Consider the following 20625-nt stretch of genomic DNA (forward strand, 5'->3'; position numbering starts at 1 on the left):
GTCAGAAGAAGAAGATCCTTGGAGGCATGGCTCGTCTCTGCTTTTGATCAACAACCACAGGAGGTAGCTACAGTAGCTACGTGATGAAAGAGGCAGAAGTTAGAGCAGATGGAGCTATCACCATCAAGAACGCATCAAGGGTTAGGAATCTTTCTTGGAGTGCAAGTCAAGATGGAAGGCTCGGATTGATGAGGCTTGGTGACAAGGAAAGACACAGAGGTAATTGCATGTTGGGTTTTACATTCGGTTATCTCTACTCTCTCTCTGGCCGAACTGGTTTTTGCATGAAGAAGAAAAAGATTAGCTTGGACCAATAGTTTCAATCATGGAGGCTTCCCCTTCTATAAATAAGGGAGAACAGCCAGGGCTTGAAGCAAGGAAAAGAGTGAAAGCATAGTATTCTCATAGCTACTTAAGCTAGCAGAAGTTTTTCTCCTTCAATATTCTTCATTTTGTATTTTTCTCTTTAATTTTGTCTGTCTTGAGTCTCATGGAAAAAGACAAGCAGTGAGGTTTGTAAGAAAAAGTCATAAAACAGAAAAAGACAAAGTGCACAAAATTAAAAAAAAAGTCATAGATGTCCTTAGAGGTCCTTTGTACATCTGTGTTGTGTCTCATGATTCTGTGGGAATCTCCTTGCAAGTTGGTTAGCACTTAGCAGTTGAAAGCTTAGTGAGTTACCAAGTCAAGTTCAGTTTTGGGGTTAGATTCTGGACTTGTCCCAGATAGGAAGGGTAGTTCCTAGGGAGAATTGGTGTATGTAATCATGATTATAGTGAAATTCCATCATTGTTGTGATGGAGACTGGATGTAGGCTGTATTGCACTTAGCAGCTGAACCAGGATACATCTTGGTGTGATTTTCTCTCTCTTCTACTCCATTTCTGATTCTGTTGCATAGAAGATAAAACTGAAAAATATCTCCTAACTGGTTACGAGACATAAGAAAAAAGTCTCTTGATTAGACACGAGACAAAAACAAAAATATCTCCTCAAATATTCTAAAAGACAGCAAGTGCTACTAAGCGAAAAAAAAGGGGCTAAGATTCAACTCTCTTCTCTTAGTCACTGATAAACCATCAATTTTAGAATAAATCGAACAGATCTATTTAAACATTGAAAAATTTTAAATTTGATTTAATATTCATTTTTTATTTTATTATCTATTTTTCTACACCAAATCAGTCTGATTTTCATTTACAAATTGTCCTACATTTAAGTATAGTATATAAAAGTAAAATACACCAAGTTTAATATAAAAAATAAACCCAATTAATAATTATGTCTACATCAATAATTAGAGATATAATTTTTCTTATTTTTTATAATATTTTTTAATTTAATAAATTAAAAACTAATTTATTAATATCTAAATCTTATTTAAAAATTTATTATTGATAAATATATTGTATATATGATAAAATTCGAATTTTTAACACTTGTTTAAATAGTAAAATTGAATACCTACTCAGCCAACTAAAAAATATATATTATTGTCACACACTTGGTGTAAAATTATATACAAAATGATGTGATGATTGAATTTTAATTTAGTTTGATTTTATGTAAAAGAAAGCCTCGATTAAAAATTTAAATAATCATTGGTCAAGCCTTTTTCATACACATGGATCACATGAACAATCGTCAATTCATCATAGATCTGTGGTAGTTGTTGAATGGTAAAACCGTCATTTGTGAAAACAAAGTAACTATAAAGTAATGATCTTGTGCTCAAGTGCATTAGAGTAGGGATGGCAGTAGTATCCGTATTTGTGGGTATATTCGGTCGGGTCTAAATTATGGTGGGTTAATGCGTGACCTGCTCCGGAGTGCATATATATATATATATATATATATATAAAATTTTAGAAATTAGGGTTTAGTTCTCAACCCTCTTTGTCACTTTTTCAACTCTTCTTCAAGAATCATAGTCTCGGTTCAGCTACACCAGACCACCAGTTAGTCGCCGACTCGCCGTTACAGTTTGTTTCGTCACAATAAGTCGGTCGGCGTTGTTACAGCCGCCGTCGCTCACCAACCCAAGGAATTAGGGCTCAGATCTCCACGTCGGCGTCGCTCCCACTTCTCGCCGTCACTGTCCTCGCCTCTCCGATCTGTGGTCTCTGGTCTTTGTCATCCCTTTTTCATCCCTCGTCGTCTCTCTGGTGACTGATAAGCACTAAGCACTCCTCGCTCACTACTTACTACTTCTGTGCTTCTTCAATTTTTCTAAGTTAATTTTTATGATTTAAGTTTTATGTTAAAATAGTTAAGCAAAAATTAAAATTAATTTTGATGCTCAAAAGATTCTTTGAAATTCAGTGCATGTAATCTTTTGCCTGGCAAGATTCCTGCTTTAATTTGAAAATAATGTGATAGAGTTGTTTCTCTTAGGGTTCATAGAAACTCCTTCTATGAGCATGTTTCAAAACCTGCATTGCCTAATTCTTCTTCTTGTAAGAGTCTTAGTTTCTTGATTTGGGTGATAACAGATTTTTTGGGGAGTTTCCTGAGTTTGTTACTAAGTTTGGTGGGTTGAAACAGCTTGATTCAAAGAACAATATATTTATTGGTTCAATTTCTCAGACTTAGTTGGAATAAAGCTTGAAAAATTGAAGTCGTTTTGGCTTCTTTGTTGATTGGTTATATGCAGAAGTTGTTTTGCCTTTTTTATCATTCTTATGCATTCTGGATTTTAATTTTATTCTGATTTTACAATTGTCATTGAGTACTGAATGGATCCTTCAAGATTAGAATGATTTGGTTTATGAAAGAAAATATGCTCATGGTGTTCTAATTATGAAGAAAATCACAAACTATTCTGTTTTCTTTGTTAAGAATAAAGACCAGAGCAATAATTTTCTGTTCTATTCTATATATCTTCTTATGTCCTAATTAACTTTCTTAATCCTAACCTGTATATAACTATATCGTTATATAGTTCATTATTTTGATAAACAACTTTAACTTGTATCTACATTTTTGAATAGTTATCAAGGACATATAATATAAATAAATAATTATTGTGCATTTCAGTATGAACTATGAAGAACCTTAGAAAATAACTCTCTCTTTGTTTTTCATATATTTAACTGAAAAAGGAATTAAGATCCCTAGCTAGCTACTTGGGTGTCGTTTTACTAAGTGATAACTGATAAAATACTAATGAAAAGACATCGCAAGTGGTGATGTGTATTGTATGTTCATAATATGAAAATTTTGTTGATTCAAAATTTAAACTGTGGGATAAATGGAAGGTATGTATGTAAGGATGAGGGATAAATGGAAGGTAAGTATGTAAGGATGAGGACAAAACAAATGAAATGCTGAGACAAGAAAAGATATGGAACCAAATAGTAGGCAGCTATGATGTGATGTTATAAAAGAGAAAATGGATCAAAATTCTTGAAAAGATAGTAACATGAGAATTAATTACTTTGATCATGCAAAAGCCATGAAGTAACAGGAGGTTGGTGCGTGAGCTTATTATATTAGGAACAAAGAAATATTAAAAAATTAGTAGATGTATTTATTATTTTGTGCATTTATGCTTTGAATTATCATTTTTATGCATTTTTAATTTTGATTTATTCTGATTTTGTAATTGTATATTCTGATTTTTATATATTTATGATATGATTTATGTTAATTTTATACCCTCATTAATTTTAATTTTATTGATATAGGTGTTTTCAAATTATTTCATGGCTAGTAATGCTAGAGAAGACACACAAAGTAACAGTGTTGCTCCTAATGATAATGAAATTGAAGTTCAAAATAATGTTAATCAAACTTCAGAAACTCCACAAGCAACGGATAATGTCTCAATTCAAGAAGGATCAACCAAGACACAATTCTATATTGTTCAAATTATCCTAATTTGAACTTTACTCTCAATGTAATTTGAATCACACTGATTCGAATTACAGACATACGCACACACCCACTAATTCGAATCAACCTGATTCGAATTACACACACGCAATCCAAAGTATAATTCAGGTTCAGTGTTATATTTGACTATAGAGTTTGATTATTTTGTTTGCTGAGTTTGATTATGCTCAAGTCTAGTGCTATATTTGACTACTGTGTTTGATTATAAATTGAGTTTGATTATACATATTTACCAAGTTTGATTATACTCAGGTTAGGTGCTATATTTAATTTCTGAGTTTGATTATACGTGTTTACTGAGTTTGCTGAGTCAAGTAAAACTCAGCAAACACGTATAATCAAACTCAGGAATTAAATATAGCACCCAACCTGAGTATAATCAAACTCAATTTATAATCAAACATAGTAGTCAAATATAGCACTGAACTTGAGCATAATCAAACTCAGCAAACACAAATAATCAAACTCAACAGTCAAATATAGCACTGAACCTGAATTATACTTTGGATTGCGCATGTGTGTAATTCGAATTAGCCCGATTCGAATTAGTGTGTCTGTGTAATTCGAATCAGGTTGATTCGAATTAGTGGGTGTGTGCGTGTGTCTGTAATTTGAATCAGTGTGATTCGAACTACATTGAGAGTGAAGTTCGAATTAGGGTAATTCGAATTAGAATTGTGTCTTGGTTGATTCTTCATGAACTAGTTTTGGTTTTGGCTGACTGGTGTAAATCCCCCCCTTGGCTTATACCAGTGAATTGCCCAATCTTTTACATAGTACCAATTAATTTGTTAATTGTTATCTCTTTTGATTTTCAATTTTAAATCTTAGGTTTGCAAACTTTTAATGATGATAAAGATGTTAAAAGTGATCAAGAATAAGGGTTGAAGATCCTTTTATATCTAATATTGTAATTTCTTTATTATGGTGTTAAATTTGTAGTGATCTAACAATATTTTTTTTAATTTCAAGTTATTTTAGTTAATAACATTGTATGAATTTTATATTTGTATTTTAATTTATCTATGAATTTTAAATTTTTGTCTTAATTTATATATAAATAGATAAAAGTTAAAATATTTAATTTTTATAGGGACGGGTAGGGGTGGGGCGGGTTCGGGTTCTTTAATTTACTACCCGCGGGTAGTGATGAGGCAGGTAGTATATGAGTAACAGGACGGCGGAGCGGGGTTGGGTAAGGCAAAAACCCATCCCTACTCGCCCCACTGCCACCCCAAATTAAAGATCATGGAAATGGATTTTCTCGAGTTTTTTTAACACTTGAGAGAATAAAGTGTAATCTTTCACTTTTAATCCTATAAGTGAGGCCAAAAATAAATAGGAGAGAGAAAATAATAAAGGATGAGATCAAACACCGGATAATATCTAGTTTTTTTCATTGGAGAGGATCCACTCCCGTGAAGGATCACTATGTGTTTTAACTCACAGCAGAAGAAAAAAAAACTAATCTTAAATATTTATTTTGTATTTAAACTTTATTCCAATGATAATATATAGATCAGATCTAAATATCTAAATTTAAAATTCAAGTTTAGAAATAGAATTAACTAATTATTGTCAAATTTCATTTAATATTCTCAATTATCGTACTATTATTATATTCTTGGTGTTAGTAAAGAATACAATAATATTCCATTTGAATTAATATAATTATTTATTTGATCAAATCAAAATAATAATTAGATAATGCTACAACAAATATTAGAACACTCGTTAGTGTGTAACCCTATAGGTTCAATACTAAGCGGGTAGTAAATTAGTCATACTAAATTTACTAATCAATGTTGGCGTCTGGCAACACTCCTTAACGACCCAATAGTATGAAGTAATATATTTTTACTAAGAACCTTAGAAGAACAAAGTATAATTTCTTCCATCTTTCCTACTCTTGGTTAACCCTTAGAGTATGATTTAATTGTCAAATTCTAACTTGTTACCATTATTATAATGAACTGCAAATGACTTAAAAAACTCATTTCTTCATTCATTCAATCCCCTTAGTCAAGGTTTTATTCATCTCAGTTATTATAATCATAGAGTTCAAACTCTTTACTAAGAGTTGATGGATTCCTTATTGACTAATAATTAATTCTACAAGTATTTAAATCATACACAATATCCATTCAACTAGCAGCACTCTAGGGTATTAGGTGTCCGGAATCAAAGTATAATAAATATATTGTTAATTACTATGACAGCTGCAGGTCAAATGAAACTCTATTAATATATTTATCTTGAGAATATCCTATGACAAATATGCGGTAATTATAACCATTAGGAATTTTTAAAGTGAATCGGTTCAATGATTATATCTCTATATGCACTATTTATATATATAATTTAATAAATGAGATTTATTATATTGACCGTTATAATGTCTTTTTTAATAATTCTATAACGAAAAATAATTTAGATTAAATTATAAAAGATTGATCTCTTAATATTATGATCACTATCATAATAATAAATCTCTAAATTTAATAAAAAATCTTATTATATTAACATTTTAATATAATAATAATAACAAATTATTTGATACATGATCAATTAAATTGTGGTCATACTATTTATTCCTAATAATATGCTGCGGCTTTATGCCCTTTATCAAATATCAGATAAGAATATTTTATGGTAGAATAATTAAAATATTAATATATATTTTATCAAAATAGTTTAATTAAATATATTAAAGCACTTCAACTATTATTTTCGATGGTCTCGTATAAATAATTCTCAATATTGAAGCAATTTAAGTGACAACTAAATAGCTTGTTTTTTTGGCCCTTTCAAAAGTTATATATAAATACAAAAATTCTCATTGGCTTAAACAATGAAGAAAACGAAATTGTATACATAAAAGGTGCCTTCTGTGGTGGCTTATTGTTTGCATGGCTATGGTGACCACAAATAGGTTTACCAATTAGTTGTGGCCATTTGGCAACTGAAAGCGTATCACTAAAAGTGTTACTTAAAGAGAAAATGTTTCCCTTAATCGTTAACTTGGCTCTGATACCAATTTTTGTAATTTTTGAAATATCTTTCTTGGGTTGGGTTTGCATTATTAAATTCTTCTATTTCTTTTAACAAATTTTCTATTTCTTTTGTTATACATTCTATACAATTTTTACAGAATTGTTCTACTTCTTCTCTATTTCTTGTATAAATGTTACTATTTTGTAATCTTACTTCATAATATCTTTTTTGACTTTTTTGAAAATCTAAATCATTTTTTAAATCTTGTAATGTTTGATTTGCTATACCAGGCATTTTATATGCTTTTTAGATTATAGAGTTTTATAAAGGTAATAAAAGTACTTGTAATTTTTGTTTGGATTCAGTTTTGTACTTGTTCTAGAGGTTCAACATATTGAGGTTGTATTACTTGAATATTTTGAACATGTATTCTTGATTCAAAAGCTTGTAACGCAATCATACTTTGTATATGAAGATAATGTAATCTACGAGCACGATAAATCTGTTTATTCTTGATATTTTCTTTTAGATTTTTGACTGATTTTTTAGTTTTAAAATGTTGTATTAATTTCCTTGTTTTAATTATCTTTTTATTTACCTTTTTGATTTCTGCTTCTAAATTTGAAGATTCAGTTGTCAAATTTTTTATTTTCATGGTTATAGCCATAATTCTTGTTTTCATATTTCTTTTAATTGCTTTTAAAGAAATAAGACTTTTTTGAAAATCTTTCATATTAAAATTTCTGCATCTTCTACCATAGCTTCATTGTTATTTTCTAAAGATTCTATTATTTTTTCTAATTCTTCGACTTCTTTTTTCAGATTATTATAAAGTAACACTAAAGCTTCGAAAGCTCTTTGATTTATTTCAGAAAACCTTAAATATGTTAAATGATTTTCTCTTTCAAAGAGCTCTTGTTTCTTATTTTGATAAGACACATATATTTCTTCTTTATTTATTGTCATAGCTTGTTTTTTAAAGTTTCATTTAACGTTTCAATCTTTTTTGTTAATTCTCTTATTTCAGAATCTTTTTCATCATTTTTTAAATGGGATAAACTTAAAGGACTATTGATTTTAGATTCTCTTATTCTAAAACTAGAGGAACACGATTTTCTTGATGGTTCTCTTAATAATAAAACTGGTTTCTCAATAGGCTTGCGTTTTGGTGTTTCAGTTCTAACAACTTTTTGGAATAAATCATCGATATAAATTCCTTCTTTATTTTTAAATTCTATACTATGATGACTATTGGTTAATGCATAGTTTATTGCATATGTAATTGAAAAAGGTTCGTCGTTTTGTTCCATTAAACTTTGTCTATGAAACTTATAGGCCAAGCTTATGGATCTATCAAAATTTTTTGTTGATAAAGGAATAGCATATCCAATATGGGTATTAAATTTAACATTTACATTTGCCAAATTTCCATGAATAATTTCAATTATTTGATCTGTGGGATCAATAATTCTTTTATCACAGATTGCTAAACTTATTGGTGAATTAATTCCTTTCATATATGTTGATTTTACTAAAACTTGGATAGTACTAATATGAATCCATCCGATCTTAGATCTTTTTTGTTGATCTTTAATTTTCTTTATTTGTTCGTTTATTTGTTCTTCATCTATTAGAGCTATTTCAAGTTCTCCATTAGCAGATTCTATTTTTACAGGTGCTTCAAACTGCATTTTTCCATAATATATTATGTTTTTTCTATTAAAAATTTCTTTTAAAAAGCTTTGTTTAAAATTCTCATTTGCTTTGAGATCTAGTTCTGATTTTAAAATAGCTTGTTTTTCATTATCAAGTAGAGCAGTTATTTTATAATAATCAGATTCTTCAGTTATTTCTAAATCTTCTAAGTAATTCATAATATAAAAAGATTGAGATGAAGATGTACCTTTCTGGAGATGAACTTTTATTTAATGTTATTTTACAATAGGTATTCTTTCTCCAGAGGGGAGATTTTACAAATTAACTCCAGAGGGGAGTTTCTTATAATTATTTTTCTATTTGATCAGACTCCAGAATCGCCTCAGCTACTTCCTCTTCGCCCTCCTGGCCTGTGAGTACTCTAAGCTTCCTGCTTTCTGATTTCTGATTTCTGATGCCTATCAAATGACTTAGCACTCTATTTATAATGGTTGGGTCTGATGGACAAATCCCATCCTTACCCTTCTTGTGACGTCATTGCATGCGTCACTGAGCACTCAGTTTTTACCAACTACATTATTGGTGCTTTTGTGACGTAAGCTCTTACATTATTCAACAATAATGTTGATGGATGACTCAGATGTCTCATCCTCTTCTTTTCCCACGTGGGTGGGGTCTTCAGCATTGTTGCTTTCTTCAGACATTTCTGAGGCGCACAGCTGGCACTTGTGGTCTTCTTTGTCTTTTAGTAAATGGCATAGATTCCTCCTTATCCCGTTAGGAAGTTTTTCCAGTAATCCAGAAAAGTTGTAAAATGCTGATTCAAAATCCACTAGGAGTCTCATCTCTCTTGATTCAATTTGGTTTTTCTTACTAGAAACAATTAGAGTGTTTCTGCTTTTGTAGTTTATTCTTGTTCTGGATTCTTTGTTTATTTTTTGAGCTCTCTCGAAGACTCTTGCCAATGTGCTGGCTAATCTTCCTTCGTCGCTATAAATTGACAAATCTTGCACTTGTTCTATTGGTTGAAAATCTCCTGGGAAGACTGACATGAAAACCACTTGGAATGCTGGGATCAAACATTCTCCTTCTTCATTGAAGATTGGCTGACTACTTGTAAATTTTAGGGATATATCCCTTGGTTCTCTTGTATCAATCATATTTTTAAATTTTTTCACTGCATCTATAAAACCTGCAGGAAATTCTTTAATAATATTTAAATTATCAAAAATTAGGATTGTATCAATTAACCCATATTGGAAAAACTGATATGTATCAGAGGGTGAAGCCTCTGGAAATATTACCAGCTTTGTTAGCTGTTCTTTGTTAATGGGATAATATCCCAATATTGCTCTTTTGTCTAGAGTCCAATTTAGAACTAGATTAAGGGTTTCTCTACAGTTTGATCTGCAGACCCTTTTCTTGTCATTTAATTCGGCCTTTGTGGGAATATTTTTCAGCATTCCTGTTCGAACTTGAACTGGAGTCTTTTGGATTTGGGCTGGAGCTTTTTCAGCCCTTCTTAGAATTTGCTCTGGGTGGAGCACTTCATATTTCCTGAGGGATTCTTTTGCTTCTTCTATTGTCAAGAATCCTCCTTTGTGAATAGTTTTGGGCTGGTGAGTGAATGGGGCTGCTTTAGCCCAATCGTCGTAGACTCCTTTCATTGGGCCATTATAGATGACATAATATTTTTTGTCCTGAGTTGATTTTTTAACTATTTCTGCCAGAGTTTTATTTTCAGGGATTTTTTCAGAAAAAATTGGTTTTGGTTTTTGTGGCTGGTCCACCACGCTTAGCTGACTAAACTCTGATGGTGTTGCCAGCATTGGTATTGGAGCAGGTAATGTTACCTGCTGGGTTACTTTCATGGCTTCCATGGCCTTCTTGATGGATTGAATTTGAGCTCTTAGCTGCTGACAGTGATTGCACTTTTCAAGCTCTTGTTCAAGCTTCTGGATTTCTTGATTCATTGTGTTGACAATGAACTCCATTCTCTTGTCAATGTATCTGCAATAATATTTTTATTTCCTTTAATGTACTCGATTTTTATCGGGTATTGTAATAAAAACATTTGCCATCTTACCAGACGACCATGATTATAATCAGCTTGTAAATTGTATCTAATAAAACCTGTTAAATAACTTGAGTCTGTTCGTAATGTAAATTCCTTGGGAAGTAGATCAATCCTCCATTTCTTAATAGTTTTTATTGCTGCTAGAGTTTCTTTTTCATGGGTAGTATACCTCTGTTCTGTTGGTGTAAATGTTCCTGAGATATATCTGCATAGTAATTCCTTTGAGGAATGTTTAGAATCTAGTGATTCTTTTTCTTTGTTCAAGCTTTTTTCAGCTTTTTTAGCTTTTAGACAGCTTGACCAGGTCTTGTCTGAAGCATCTGTTTCTACTATTAAATAGTCATCTTCTTCTGGAATATAAAGTTCTGGAAGATTTTTACAAAGTTCTTTAATTTTTTGAATCTGCAGGCTATCCTTTTCTTCCCATTTCCAAATCTTTTTTATACTTATTTTTGAAAATAAGTTTTTAGTATAGTCTGTTATATTCTTTAAAAAACCTTGATCAGAAATATAATTTATGCATCCTAAAAATCTTTGTAATTGTTTTCTATCTTCCATTTTATCAGGAAATAAATCTACTTTTTCTAGTACATTTGGTTGAAGTTTTAACTTCCCTTCAGTAGATAGAATTAATCCGAGAAATTCTATTTCTTGTTTTGCTAGCTTAGCTTTCTTTTTACTAAGGACTAAACCTTTTTCTTTACATCTTTCTAAGACAATTAGTAGTTTTTGAAGATGATCTTCTTTATCTTGTTTTGTAAAGATTAATATATCATCAATGTAAACTAGAACAAATTCATTTAAATCTTTTAAATTTTCTTCCATAAATCTTTGATAAATACCTGGAGCTTGTTTTAGTCCAAAAGGTAGGACATTCCATTCGTAGAGTAATACTCCTGTTGATTCTTTTGTTGGACAAGTAAAAGCAGTTAATTTCTTTGTTTCTTCGTCTAATCGAAGTTGCCAATATCCTGATTTTGCATCGAGCGATGAAAACCAAGTTGCTCCTTTGATCTTTTCTAGAATGGAATCTTTTCTTGGGAGCTTATGAGCATCACCTATGGTTGCTTCATTCATTTTTTTATAATTAATAACCATTCTTCGTTTTCCTCTTTTAATTTCGTTATTGTTTTCAACATAAAAGGCTGGGGCCGCATGAGGGCTTTTACTTAGTCTTATAATTCCTTTATCCAAAAGATCCTTACATTCAGATGAAAATTCTTCCTTATCTCTAGCTGAATAAGGAATTCTATTTGGAACATTTATTTCCCTTGTAGGAACTTTTAGCTTAATGCTTATTAATTCTTTGTTTGTATTTTTAATATCTAGAGGATTTTCAGCACAAACTTCATTTAAAAGTTCTTCTATTTTGATCTCAAGGTCATTTTTTGGACTTTTTATCTGGAAATATAAGTTTAAATAACATTCTTCTAAAATTGAAAATATTTTGAATTTTAAAATTTCATTTATAGTAGTAGTTGGGATTTTTATTAATTTTGCCCTTTGATTTAAAGAGGAATCATATGGAGCTTTTAGAACTATATATGTTAATTCTTGAATAAAAGGGTGATATAACTTTAGGAAATTATTTCCTATAATAAGATCTATTCTAGATTCTAATTTATATATAGATGGAACAATGAATCTGTAATTTTGAATGAAGACTTCAACCATTTCTGCTTTTAAATTAATTTTGTGTATAGATTTATCGGCTATTCTAATTCTTAGTGGATTTTCTAACTTTTTCCAATTAAGTCTTATATTTGAACTTGCAAAACATTTTGTTGCCCCTGTGTCTATAAAGGCATTAATAAATTTTTCTGTAATTTTTACAGTAATAAACGTAGCGCTATTACTCAGTTCCTGAGTTTGTTTCTGAGTCTGTTTCTGAGACATATTCAAAAATATATTTTAGCTCATCATCAGATTCTTCTAGAGGTTCCATAAAACAAGTTTTTGCAACTTCCAGTTGCTTAGTTAGGTCTTTTTTATCCTTTTTTTTTTGGACATTCATTTGCATAATGTCCTTCTTCTTGACAATACCAACATTTACAATTTTCTTTTTTATTTGGGCAATAGTTCTTTTGTTTTTTATTGATACTTCTTTCCCTAAAATATCTCTTTTTTCTCCAATTTGGATAATATTTTCTTTTTCTAAAGTGATATTTTCTTTTTCTTTGGATATTTTTATAAGGATGGTATTTTCGAATATTTTTATTAGAACCATATTTTTGAGGAATTTCCTCATTATCTTGACAACAAATTCTAATTATATTATTAAATCTTTTTTGAGTAGCTTCTTGCATACAACGTTCTTTTATTTCCTCTCTTATAGCAAATGTTGCTCCACCGAAATTATTTTCAATTGTTTTATTACTTATTTCTCTTATAAATCTTCCCATGATAATTTCATTAGCAGGATATGGAAGTTTTGTGATATACATGCTAAGATAATGATTTTTATCTTCTTCTTTTAATTTATAATAATATATTCTATATTCACAAATATAGGATTCTATATAGCAAAGATCAAATATCTGAATATTGGCCAAATGATTTTTTGCTTCTAAATACTCTTTTTCAGAAATTTCTTTTCTATGATTTATGACATTTTTTCCAAAAAATTCTTTATATAGAACCTTCATTATATGTGCTATTTTATCATAAGCTGTTGTTTTTTCAGCTAATTCTTCTATTATTTTATTATCTATTGATAACATATAATTTCTTATAGTTCCTTTAGTATGGAATCCTATGAAATTCCAGATATCCATTTCAGATAATTCGTTTAATTTTGGGTTTGTATAAGCTTCTAATAGAAATGAGTTCATCCAATCTTCGAAAATTTCTTTTTCGTTCTTTTTGCAATCTAGATCAAGCATTTTTTCTCCTTCTAGTTCTTGAATTTTAGGAACGTAGTTAGATGGTATTTTAATATATTTCGAATTTTTGCTTATAAAACCTTTTTTGAAGGCATAATTTTCAAAACCTGTTTCCCATTTAAATTGGGTTTGATTATTATTCCCAGATGTTCCAGCTTCATCTTTTACTTGTACTGGATGTACTGGTTCTTCATCACTTGAATAGTCTAAAACATATTCTTCTCTTTCAGAAAATTCTGGTTCTTCTTTAATCTGAAAACCTTGTTCCAAAAAATTATCTTCTTGAGCCATCTTTAATTGTTTAAAAAACATTGTAACTTCTTCCAATTTTTCATCAATATTCATAGTCTTAGAGGTGGTCTAATCCTTAGATTTGTTGTATTGATTTTATTTTGGACTTCTTCTTTCTTAGGAATTTCTTTTTGGAAATGTTTATCAAGAATTTGTTCAATTTTATTTATTATATTAGGCTCTTCTTTTTCTTTATTTTTCTGAAATTTTTGAGAAACTAAAATTTCTTCAAGCATATCTATTATAGAATTTAATTGTGGATTAAAAGTATGATGAAGATGGGGATAATTTTCTCCATGATAACATTTTTTAGAAACTCCATGTGAAATGTAAGTTTTTTCGGGTTTTTGAAGTCCTTCAATAAAACTTATAGTAAAATAAAGATTTTGAGAAAAATCCTTTTGTATTGATTTTAAGAATTCAGTATCATTACAGTTGACATTGGTCAAAATCATTAATTTTTGATCTATTAATTTTGATAGATTAATTATTTCTTCTCTTAAATCTTCTAATTTACTTTTTTCCATAAGGTGACGCTTTTCTTTGCGAAAGGATACGCTTTTAAGTGTGACCTTAGCCACCTTTAGCCACTATAGCCATAGTCACCAGAGACTTGGCCTACATAAAATTAAATAATAAAAAATATTAAAAATATTGTAATAATTAATAAATATTTATTCACGTGACTGTAAAATGTCCGTAATAAATTAATAAAAAATAATATTATACATTTAAATTTTTTTATTAACCAAATTTAATTAAATTAGTCTAATATAATAAAATTAATTATATTAATATTATTTTAAATTTTATTATTTAATTTAATTAAACTTAATTCATAAAAAAATTAGATATATAATAAATATTATTCTAACTAATAACCTATCTAGTGTTAGCCAACCGAGAAGGAATTTGAGAGAAAATAACAAGACAGCATTCTTCTCCTTCGATGGTAGTTTCATCGTTATTGTTCCTGCTCATATCCCTCAATTTTCACCAGCTTCCTCTCTTTCTTTTTATCTGGAACTGGAACTAGATTTGTGTAAAAAGCTAATATTTTAAATAAATAAAATAATAATAAAAAATTTTGAATTTTATAATTGAATAATAATAATTAGTTTGATCAATTTAAATTTTTTTAACATTGTTTTGAATTATAATTTGATAACTTTAATTGTTTTTAAATCTTATATGATATTGTTAGTACTTTATATTTTTACAAATCATATATTATATTTCATGAAAAAAAAATAAAGATTAGGATATGATGGATTTGAATCTGTAATGCAAAGTACCTGCAAGTATGGTTTGGAGAGAAAAATAAAATATCTGCAAATAACAGAATAGATAATGAAACAAATAGTTAATATTTGAGATGGATATAACCGCAGTACTCTATTCTATTGTCATCTCTACCTTTTATTCCATCTTATGAAACCAAAAATGACATGAGATGAAGATATGAATGAGGTTGCAAAAGTAGCACAGTTATGCATGTAGTTGTACCTTGTAACAAACCTTAGAGCATGCTTTTTGTAGCATGATCAATTCATCACTAATTGACCATTCATATGTTGCATTTTTTTTTCATTCACTATGGTCCAAAAAAAGTTTATTTATATTAGTATAGAAAGACATTAAATAGAGTTTGTGGCAGGTGAAGAATGCCTTAAAAAACAGTTGTGGCATCCTAATGAAATGCAACAAACTTATCAGATTATACCTTCAATTTTTGAGCCATTAATATACAATGTCTTTATCATGGTAATGTCCTGTGTAGGCTAATGAATCGAACTCTATCATGGTAATGTCCTGTGTAGGCTAATGAATCGAACTCCTAACACTTTGCTTAAACGGACGAGTGAACTGACCACTCTTTCAATACAAGTTGGTTCATAGAATTTGGCAAACTACTCTATCTATTTTTTTAAGGATTATGCTACATATACACTAAAATTAGTTACCAAAGACAGTCACCAGTATAAAATACATGTTGGAATACAAATACATATTGAAATAAATTAAAGTGTTAAGTATGATTTTCGTCCGTGAGGTATAGGCCGAAAATTTTTTTCGTCTCCAACCTTTTTTTGCATACAAAATCATTTCTAAAGTCTAAAACCAAATTTTAAAATTGTCCTTTTTACTTGAATATTAAAATTTTAAACCAAATTACTCGTAACAAAAAATTATAAAATATAAAAAAATAAGAAAGAAAATGTTTCTGCTCCTACAAAGGGGCAAGTAAAGAAGAAGAAGGGGGAAGGGAAGAAGTAGAATAAGTTGTCCACGATTCACCGCCGCCGCCACCTCCGTACGATTTTGATCCCTAAAGTAAGGACGATTTTAAAACCAAATTAACCTTATGGACGATTTTGTATGTAAAAAAAAAGGTTTGAGGACGAAAAAAATTTTCGACTTAATATCTTAGGGATCAAAATCGTACTTAACCCTAAATTAAACTACACATATATTTATACGGGATAAGTACTTTTTTCATCCTTAAGATTTGAAGTTAAAATCAAAATCGTCTCTAACCTTTTTTTCTTATTAAAATCATCTTCAATGGTACAATATGTTATAAAATCGTCATTTTTTATTTCAATTTTATTTTTGTTACCAAAATACCCTTCATTATTAAAAAATTATAAAATAAAATAAATATAAAATAAAAAAAGAAAAGGGGGTGGGGAGAGAAAGAAGGGGGGAGGAGGGGGGAGAGAAGGGGGACGGCCGCCCTGCCCTGCCGCTTTGTCATCCTGCCGCACCGCACCGCACCACCGTACGACTATCTTCTTCTTCTTCTTCTCCATACCGCCGCACGACTGCACCGCCGCCCTGCCGTCCTGACGCACTGCACCACCGCACCACCGCTTCTTCTTCTTCTTCTTTTTCGAACTGGATTTTTTGTGAAATTTCTGGATTTTTGATAAAATTTGTTGTGGAATATTGTTGTTGCTGAAATTTGAATTTGGAATATTGTTGTTGCTGAATTTGTTGATTATTGTTCAAAGTGCATATTGCTTGAATTTTCTGTTAATGATGATGATAACCATGAAGAGAGGGACATGAGGAAGGGGGTGGGGGGTTACGGTGATGGAGTGGGGTGAGGAGGTTTAGGGTTACGGGAGTGGGGTGAGGGATTGTTTTAATTTTTTAATTATTTTTATTATTTAATAAGAGTAATTTGGTAAAAAAAATAAAATTGAAGTAAAAAATGACGATTTTATAACGTTTTGTAACGTTGAAGATTATTTTAATAACAAAAAAAGTCGGGGATGATTTTGATTTTGACCTCAAATCTTAGGGACGAAAAAAGTACTTATCCCTATTTATACACAAATATATTAGTGACTGATTTTGGTGTACCAATAGCATTTTTTATTTTTTAATTGTTATCATGTAGTTTCTATTTATTTTGTGTTACCTAATTTGTATAGCTTTTGAAATCAATAATAATTCACATCAAATATGCAACTAACAATCCAATTCCAAAACCCTTAATATATTAACATAAAAAAATTATGTAACCTCCTATATAAAATTATCAAAGCTATGTTTTGAAAAGAAGTTAATTGACTTGATTGACAATAAAAAAATTTCAGAGCTGTAAGATCTAAATCACAGCTAAAATTAGGTATCACACTTATTACATAAACACATGCTATCCATATAAAATAGTTGGCTCTATTTATTTTAGATGATGATACTTTTTAAAGGAATGAACCACCTTTTTGGCTTGTCATAATGAAGTGGAACCTCTATGATTAATGAGTATGAAAATCCTATATTGAGGACTTTAGAAAATAACATCAAACATGAAATGGTTATTTTTGGATTAACAAATTTGACTAAGTCTTCATTGCCTTTTCCTCCTTCATAGAGGCTTTAAGAAAAAAAAAAAAAGAACACAATGACATGTGGGAATAGTTCTGAGAAGCCAGATTGTTCAATCTGGTTTTTTCAGGAACAAATTTCCCTTGTGTTAAGAGATCACCTGAAAAAATATTAATTTCAAGCCACTTCTGGGGTTTCTTATGTAATTAGTATTGGATCTTTATAACATCTGTAATCTTAGACATAGATTTGTTGTATTTTTCTGCATGAGGGTTGTTTTGGTCAGATAAAAATATTTAGGAGTGGAAAATGAGCTTCTTTGCATGTTGCACATCACAACATAGGTTCCATAAGAAAACTTTGAAGAAGAAAATTAAGAGCTATCATGAAGGAAAACCTGTACCATCAATATTTGCCAATTTCTCTCTCAAAACTGGTAATTTCTTTTCATCATCTTCAATATCTTAATCTTCTTCATTGTGGAAATATCTCTTCAAATTTTTGTCTAATGTCTTGAGGCCAATTTTGTTTTGGTGTTCAAATCTTTTAGATCAAGTATGTATAATCCTAAAAATGAAAAAATATATGAAATAATGCTAATACAATAGGCTTTAATTTCTTGTTCTATGTTTCTTGCTGAATAATTGATCTTTAAACTTTTATTCCTCAATTTCTCATAATCTAAGTTTAGCATAATTGGTCTATGTACAAATCTCTTAAACCATTCTTAATGATAAATCACCAACACTGAAACCTTGAACAAATTTAATCTTGTAGATAGTAGCAAGCGAAATTTCATCGAAGGCGAAATAGAAAAACTTGGAAGAGGAAATTTAACCTCTCAGATTTTTACTTATTCCGAGCTATGCTTCGCAACCCGGAACTTTCACCCTGACTACATGATTGGTGAAGGAGGCTTTGGAAGAGTATACAAAGGATTCCTTAGAGGAACTAATCAGGTATATTACCTTAGCTCATCTCATATCTCTTTGAATTTCCATTTGTTATGAAGAGTATAAAGTTAATCAATCTTGTTTTAAATGATGTGTTAAATGCAGGTTGTTGCTGTGAAGCAACTTAACAGGAATGGATTTCAAGGAAACAGAGAATTTATAGTAGAGGTTTTGATGTTAAGCCTCTTGCATAATCCTTACCTTGTCAATTTGGTAGGGTATTGTGCTGATGGTGATCAAAGAGTTCTTGTGTATGAGTACATGGTTAATGGTTCTTTAGAAGATCATCTTTTTGGTAAGTAAAATACTCATATTTCCAAAAGATTTGTGACTTTTTGGAAATTTGATACATTCATAACTCAATATATTTCGATACAAATTGTATCCGAATACACTGAATTGTTAATGTACTGAAATGAAAATGATTTCCAGATCTACCTCAAGATAAAAAGGCTTTGGATTGGAGCACAAGAATGAAAATTGCAGAAGGTGCTGCTAGAGGACTTGAATATTTACATGAAGTAGCAAATCCGCCGGTTATATATCGCGATTTCAAGGCATCAAACATACTTTTGGATGAGGATTTCAATCCAAAATTATCAGATTTTGGACTAGCAAAGCTTGGTCCGACCGGCGATAAAACTCATGTGTCAACAAGGGTGATGGGAACTTATGGTTATTGTGCTCCTGAGTATGCCTCCACAGGACAATTGACAACAAAATCTGATGTATATAGTTTTGGTGTTGTGCTTTTGGAGATGATCACAGGTAGAAGAGTCATTGATCATATGAGACCATCAGGGGAGCAAAACTTAGTTACTTGGGTATGTCATTGAATTATTTCTTATCAATCATAGATAGTTCCTTCATTTGATAGTTGTAGAATTTGATAGACTTAAAACAAAAACATCTCATTTCTCATAACATAGTAGATAATGTTGGATCCAATAGTAGCATTTTTCTATTTTTTTCACAGAATCTTGAAAACAGAAACATTGAAAGTACAACAGAAAATGAAAACACAAACCAAACACATGTTTTTAACATTATGATCAATGTGAATAGAATGTTCCAAAATTTATATAATGTTTGTTATATTTTCAGGCATACCCACTACTCAAAGACAGAAGGAAGTTTACACTAATGGCTGATCCATTGCTAGAAGGGAGATACCCTATAAGGGGTCTGCACCAAGCAATAGCAATAGCAGCAATGTGTCTTCAGGAAGATGCTGAATTAAGGCCTTTGATTAGTGATGTAGTTACAGCTCTTAATGTATTAGCAAGGAAGAATGTAGAATGGAGTGATAACAATAATAATAGTAATAATTCAGTTGAGAGAATGACTTTGATAGATTAGAGGTCATGTCATAGGATGTGAATATATGCATTCAAGCAACTGTAATTGAAGTTTGTGAATCCCTCTTGAATATTTCTATGTGAATTATTGAATCGATAATGTTAGAAAGAAAAAAAAAACCAAAATTTATCTTATTTAATATTTATTAATTATAGCAACAATTAATAAATACTAAATTAAGGCAAATTCTAATTGTTTTTAGCTAATTTTTTATTATTAAATATTTTCGTATTGAAATAATAAATTGTCAACTCATACTAAGATTCAGATTTCTCTAACTAGTGTTACAAAATTTCAGAGAACTTGCAAAATGCCAAAATGTAATTTGCTGGTGAATTTTTTGAGAACTATATAATGAATTCATAATTTCATATTGTTAATCAAACACACAATTATAAATTTATAGTTATCTTGGACAAAAAATGACTTTGGCTTGATCACTTTCATGTTTAATTTCTGCATATTATAGTTCACAATTTCATTTATAAGAAGTCACTAATTGATTAATCAATAATCACGGTTGGTACAAATTAATTCATTAATTATTTTTTTATACTATAAAATAAAATGTGTATATAGTATTTGTAGTAGTATAATTTAAGTAAATTAAAAATTAAATATTTAAACGTATCCACTAGACAATAAATCTAACTTTTCTTTAACATATAAATGTAATAGTAAAT

The 20625-nt window shown here is 29.8% G+C and overlaps 1 protein-coding gene and 1 long non-coding RNA gene across 2 annotated transcripts; both read left to right on the plus strand.

The window, feature by feature from the left end:
* The first annotated feature begins 1699 nt into the window (after positions 1–1699).
* Positions 1700–4942, plus strand: LOC112701988 (uncharacterized). The gene is made up of 2 exons (XR_003153894.3): positions 1700–2164; positions 3686–4942. It is a non-coding gene; the product is annotated as an uncharacterized lncRNA (long non-coding RNA).
* Positions 4943–17542: 12600 nt separating this feature from the next.
* LOC112701989 (probable serine/threonine-protein kinase PBL23) lies at positions 17543–20076 on the plus strand. The gene is made up of 5 exons (XM_025752819.3): positions 17543–18066; positions 18408–18589; positions 18689–18878; positions 19016–19407; positions 19688–20076. The coding sequence occupies exons 1-5, from the start codon at positions 17940–17942 to the stop codon at positions 19940–19942; spliced, it is 1146 nt and encodes a 381-aa protein (XP_025608604.1). The 5' UTR covers positions 17543–17939; the 3' UTR covers positions 19943–20076.
* The last annotated feature ends 549 nt before the right edge of the window (positions 20077–20625 follow it).

This window comes from Arachis hypogaea, chromosome 7 (assembly GCF_003086295.3).
Source record: "Arachis hypogaea cultivar Tifrunner chromosome 7, arahy.Tifrunner.gnm2.J5K5, whole genome shotgun sequence".
Lineage (NCBI taxonomy): Eukaryota > Viridiplantae > Streptophyta > Magnoliopsida > Fabales > Fabaceae > Arachis > Arachis hypogaea.

Excerpts from the sequence above, each read along its gene's own strand:
- LOC112701989 (XM_025752819.3), top strand. The coding sequence starts at position 17,940 with ATGAGCTTCTTTGCATGTTGCACATCACAACATAGGTTCCATAAGAAA. Across the intron at positions 18,590-18,688 it reads TCCTTAGAGGAACTAATCAG|GTTGTTGCTGTGAAGCAACT; the intron begins GTATATTACCTT and ends TGTTAAATGCAG. Across the intron at positions 18,879-19,015 it reads TTTAGAAGATCATCTTTTTG|ATCTACCTCAAGATAAAAAG; the intron begins GTAAGTAAAATA and ends AATGATTTCCAG.